This window comes from Lasioglossum baleicum, unplaced genomic scaffold (genome assembly GCF_051020765.1).
Source record: "Lasioglossum baleicum unplaced genomic scaffold, iyLasBale1 scaffold1080, whole genome shotgun sequence".
NCBI lineage: Eukaryota > Metazoa > Arthropoda > Insecta > Hymenoptera > Halictidae > Lasioglossum > Lasioglossum baleicum.
The window spans coordinates 37,429-43,922 of NW_027470139.1; the positions used below are offsets into that span (position 1 = coordinate 37,429).

General features: G+C 29.0%; 1 protein-coding gene across 1 annotated transcript; it reads right to left on the reverse strand.

Annotated features, from left to right (window-relative positions):
• Positions 1-1,427: 1,427 nt before the first annotated feature.
• LOC143220488 (uncharacterized) lies at positions 1,428-6,176 on the reverse strand. The gene is given in 6 exon segments (XM_076446127.1): positions 1,428-2,428; positions 2,431-3,279; positions 3,282-4,464; positions 4,718-4,880; positions 5,803-5,865; positions 6,032-6,176. Coding segments are annotated over 6 exon segments (3,330 nt in total). The 5' UTR covers positions 6,103-6,176.
• Between the last annotated feature and the right edge of the window lie 318 nt (positions 6,177-6,494).

Consider the following 6,494-nt stretch of genomic DNA (forward strand, 5'->3'; position numbering starts at 1 on the left):
CATCGAAATAAATCAAACATATTTGCCTTATTTTATGTTTATGAAAATATTCACTCTGCTTTTAGAGCAGCTTTCCATAATAAGGTCAAGATATTGTACTTCGATAGTATGAACAGAAGAAAGCGGTTCACATATATTAGATTCTTACAGGCTCACAAATTTATCAAGGTCGTAAGACGAGAAAGCTCGTTGGATAATAACTTGCAATACACTTCTTGATAATAAAAATAACACCACACGTAAAAATTCCTGTACGCTGGAGCGTGCTGTTAGCTACCGACTGTCACTGTACGTTTAAGCCACGACGTGTTATACAGGATCGTATCTATCGTCTCAAGAACCTTCCTGTATACTCATTCGACTTAACAGGATTCGTCCAAATGATAAAAGTATTCATATACCTGAATAAATCCTTAAAAATAGGAAAAATTGGCATCTTTAGTTTATTATAATTTAAAATTAAATGAATTTTTTCCCATAAATGTTCCTACTTTCTCATATTCTCAATATCCGTAATAAAATAACCTTATTTGTGGACATAAATTCTGCTTGTTTATTAATCCGAATAATGTACAAAATATACAGAAATAATACAATTTTTACAATAAAAAAAAATGTATATGTGTGTGTGTGTGTGTGTATATATATGTATATATATACATATACATATATATATATAAATTTGCTACAACTTTAAAAATATTTAACTCATTAATGAAAAAAATGTATAATTTACAACTGATTGATTTTAAAATTAATATACTATTTCAATAATTATAAAACATTTAACTATAAAATATTTAATGTATTACAAGTATTAATATATCGATCATTAGAAAATTCTAACAAAAAAGATAAAAATTTTCACCTGTAACCTTAAAAATAGTGGAAACGACAGAAATATACGGCTATGGGCACAATTGTTCGAGTGGCGCGATATCGACACGAAACATCTAACACACGAGTGGCGCAAACTCGCAACTGTCGATCTTGTGAAAATCCATACCGCACGGACTCACTATTTCTGATGCATGCCTTAAATATACTAAAGAATGTAATGTAATTTAATGTACTTTATGTAATTTGTTATAAACATATAGTCTCAAATAAAATGCATTATTTGATACACTGTTTCTATGAAATTAAGAATATTAAAATCGATATATCTACAAGTATTGAAATTTATGAAAGTACCGTAAAATGTTGTACGTTATTTAATATTCTATAATATAAAGATAATATAATATAAATCAAACAGAAATAATTTTCGTCCGTTTACAGGGTTATTACATTATATTAAACATACATACATTATCTACACATATATTACATAAATATACGTTAATGGGGAAGAAAAAAAAACACTTTGAATAAAATCTCAAATACATATTTTATGTGACATATTTCTACTCTGGATTTGTTGCATTTTAATTGAAATCAAAATCACTTTCCGTATTTGAAATGTTTCTTTCGATTGTACTGTCTGTGTCAGAGTCTAATAAGGATTTATTTGCATCCTTCTTTTTCTGAGTCCCATTTTCAAAAGATGATCTTTCATTTTTAGCTTGTACTAAGTCAACAAGTTTCTCTTCTACATCTTGACTTTTTGACTCCTTTTGTAATTCTTCGCATTCTTGATTTTGTCCGTCTTCTTCTCCTATGATCTGATTAGGTTCGTAATCAGAATATGCCAAAGGTTGATTTACATTGGTGTCGCTTACTTGATGAGAATCGTATTGTTGGTCATAAGAATATGCATATTGTTCATTCATATCTTTCTGGTATTGAACGTTAGGGTCATATTCGTACTGATTTTCAGAATCATACTGTTCACCTACGTATTCTTCGTATTGTTCATCCAATTCCTGTACGTATTCTTGATTAACATACTCTTGGTATTCTTGATTTTGATTATTTTCATAAACAACATTTCCTTCATAATTGTGTTCTTGATTAGTTTCATGTGATTCGTTTGCATTATAATTTTCATCTTGACGAATATCATCGCATAGCACGTTTGAATTGCAATTTTCATCTTTAATTTCGTACGATGCATTTAAGTCGTAATTTTGTTCTTGATTAGCTTCATACGACATATTTTTATTATAATCATTGTTTTGATTATCTTCATAGGATCCATTTTGGTCGTAACTGTACTTTTCGTTAAAATCAGCACATTCGGTTTCATAATTTTGGTCATAGTTTTCTACTGGATTAAAATTTTCGTAATAATCTTGATTATTATATTCATTGCTTTGAATTCTTATTTCCTGTTCATTATTTTCATTTGTATCAAGTACAAAATTAATTTCTTCACATTTTTGTTCTTGCTCGTTATCAAATTCATTTTGTTCATCAACCTGATCCTTCATTAACTCTATATTCTCTATATTCTGAATGACACTTGTGGTATCTGTACAACTTTCATTTTATATTCTATTTTCTGCAAAGCAAAATCCTCATTTACTTCCGTTTTATTTTTGTTTGTAAATACTTTGTTTGATTCAAGATATTCAATACTTTGTTTCGATTCATCTTTCGAGCCATTCAAATTCATATTTTCACTGGTATCTTTTGTATTGTTCTGACTATCCAAAGTCTTTATTTTATTTAAATATTCAGTTTGTTTCACGTTATTTTGATTCGGTTTAAGAGTATCACCAACAAATTCCTTTTCATCGTTAGATTTATTTCCGATTTCGCAAGTTAAACCTATTTCTTTTATTCGTTTCTGTAAAAGATCCAGATTCCATGGTTCTAATTCTTCGACAGTACTAAACAAATATTGATCAAGGTTTGATTCTGCTGCAATACAAATATTATCATTTCCATCATACTCTTCTCCTTGAATTTCTTTGAATATTTCAGTATCTTGTTCAGTAATCTTATCGTCTAATGAATCGGCGAAAACAACCTGCTGCTCGTCTCTTTCCATTTCAGGCAATTGCTGTTGGCTATTAAAATTCTCTTTCCTAGTCATTTCGATATATCGATGTGGATCTAATTTCGGCACATGTAACTTAATATCATTGCTAATTTCGTCTTTTGCAAGCATAGCCAATGTTACAGGTCTGCTGTGCATAATTGGAAATGCAGTGTAGTTTCTTTCTGAAATCGGAATATCACTTTGTATGGTTTCAACTACTTCAGCATAATTTCTATCTTCATTCGTAAGTTCATTTTTAGTAATGTTAGTAACGTTTAAATCATTTAAATGCACTGTTCTCGATACAAGATCATCGGCTAATGCCAAAACCTTTTCAACTTCTTTAGGAAGAGGTCCTTTGATTTACCTTCAATAGGAATCCGAGAATCATCATTGTCTAACAAAGTATCGTTAAGCATATTACTACTCATATTTTTCTCCTTATCAGTTTCTTGCAAACTTTGTGCGTCAAGGTCACATTGAAGTTTCCGTATTTTATCGATATACTTATCTAATTCGTTCTCTACAATTGCTGTTCTACATTCGTTTCCTTTCATGATGGTTTGACTCTGACCCATCGAAAGACTAATCGAAGTTCTTGGGATGAAACGTTTGTACCTTTTTAACATATTATTGACATTGGAAGTTGTTAGAGGCCGCACATAAGTATCACCAATGAATTTTTGCTTTGATTTGAAATGATCAAACTTTCTCCATGAATAATCAAAACAATTTGGAGAAGTGTGTTTTAAATAATTTGAAGATTTTATTGAATTGTTTTTATAAACAGGAGATATTTCATCGACACTCCTTATTCCCGTTTGCGTATCATTTACGAATGTTTTATTGTTCTCTTGCCGAGGAGGTTGCACGGCTGATGATAAATGAAAATAACGTGGAGTCATCAAAGCAAATCGATTTTGAGGTACATCCAAAAACTTATATTGCGACGTATTACTGTCTGCACGTTCCGGACTCACAAAATGTGACATATTTTGGGCCATCTCTGTTCGTTCTGGCAGGGTTTTATTAAAATCAAAATGCGGAACAGTTTGTTGACTTAGCGACCGCGACCGACCTGATGATACATATGGAATGTGCAAATTTCGACCAATTTGAACATACTGCTGCTGTTGAAAATTTGTTGATGCTAAATTTTGATCCGGTAGCTGCTCAATCGATTCATTGTTATGTGAAATTAACGGATATGATCCTAAAATATTCTGATCGTTTACTTGTTGATTTATAGCTCTTGATTGTGCAATATTCCGTTGACAATAATTGTAATTTATATTTCGTGTTGATTTAGTTAATTTTACTGTAGAAGGGGAAATTGGTCGATTTTTTTGACCGTTCAATCGCAACATTTGAAATGGCACAGTATTTCCTACTTCGGAAGAAAAGTAAATTTGTCCTCCAGTGACATCTCCCTTCAAATATCTATCTTCGCTTTGATTCGTAATATTGTTGTCATCGATAATGCTTCCTGATGGATTAGGAACTGTATAAATGCGATGAAGATAAGCTTCATATTGTTTCTGAAATATAACGAGATATTCCATATTGCAACTCCTACTTCTAATTATATTATATATATATACACAAGTTTATGTGCATTACAAGAATATTTTTAAAGAAAAACAAAATAAATTATCTTATTTCGTATGATTCAACTAATTAAGACGAAATTTCTTATTGAAAATTATCAAGTTTTCGGTGGAAAGGTAGCTCTATGTAAAATAATACGTCTGTTGTAATAAACTTGAAATTACGAAGAATAATAAAACTCACTTTAAGAACATTGAGCCTATCTGTTTTTGCAGTCATCAACGCAAGACTATTATCTACTCTATCCAATGCTTCGAGAAGTTTATGATTCCTTTCGTCTCTTGTACGTTGTTCCTCTAAAAACTCGATGTATCTTAAACGTAACCGATTTATACATGCGTCATGCCTGAAATATCAATAATTTTACAATTTCTCCATAAAAACCTTCACTTTTATGTAAGAAACAATCATTCTTAAATAAAGTTATTAGAGTAAAAAAAAGGACGGTCATGAACAATAAAAATTAATATATTATCAGAATGAAATGTACTGTAGTTTATTAAATGCTGCATAATCAAAGAACGTTGCATAACATTGGCAAAAGGTCATGTCTTTCCTAAACATATATATATATATATACATATGTATGTATATATGCACAATGCATCTATACACATAATTATATATACGTATATGATCACCAAGTATACATACGCGCGCGCGTTTCTGTGTATAATGTAATGTACGTGTGTGTATAATATAATATAACATATATTAATATATAATGTAATGTAATGTATATATATATATATATATGTAATTTTATATTTTATATGTTATATATTATATATTATATAATATACATGTTATATATATTATATGTGCATATACCAAAATAGAGAAACTGCACTACCAAATGAAGAAAATATCTATGTATGTAACTCCATTTACATTCTGTGCATATTATCAATGTTTACCTAGGTTAAGACGTATTTCGGAACATAAACACAAAGAACATGGAATTCATGTTCGAAATCAATTGCAAGACAAAGTTGGTATTGATTGTGACATTTCTCAAAACTAGGTCACTTGCACATCGATATATAATCACTATAATTCTATCGTGTTATTACTACGAAAGACAGAAATAAAATCGATAATTACAGTTATTTGTCTCTGTATTATTAAGACTATTAAAGATATTTTCGATCACTATATGCTCGACTTTACAAATCAATGTTGCTCAATTGTAACTTCAAGGGTTCAAATTCATTCATATAAAGTATAGAAATAAGACATAAATAAACAATTTTTATTTAAAAACTCACCTATTACGAGATTCCTGTATAAGTATTTTAAATCTCTCTTCTAATCTTATCCTCTCTTCTTCGCTGTAAAAATAATTGTTCGCAAACATGAACAAGATAATGTATTCATATTTATAAATATTGTTACTTAGTAATTGCTCAAAAAGGAAGGGAAATATAATAAGTAAATAAAAATATAACAGATAAAAATAAAAATATAGTAATCGTTTTAAAAATATGCTTCACTTACCTTTTTCGTAACTTTTCTTGCAATTCCAACATTTTTCTATAATAGTCATAATTGTCATAAAACGACGTCATAGTTAACAACAATGTATAATTCAGCTTGAATTAATTCAAAATTTGAAATTGTCGATTGTATCGATGTTCGATATTTGGCGCTTATTTCGAAAAATTTTAATAAAACTATCATGTCTTAAATAATGTTTACAAACAACATTGTTTGCATTAATACTTCGAAAAATCAATAAACATTGTATAACTGGAAAATATTTAATAAATATATTATATATATAACATCTGCAAATAGTAAATTTTTAGTAAATATTTATCTTGGTATTTTATAAAATTATTTCAAATACTAATCGAGAACTAGGACGTATGATCACTAAATTCATTAAACAATATCGAAGAATATATCTTATATATTACGTTGTCATATAAATCCATTTCATTTTGAACAATAACAGCAA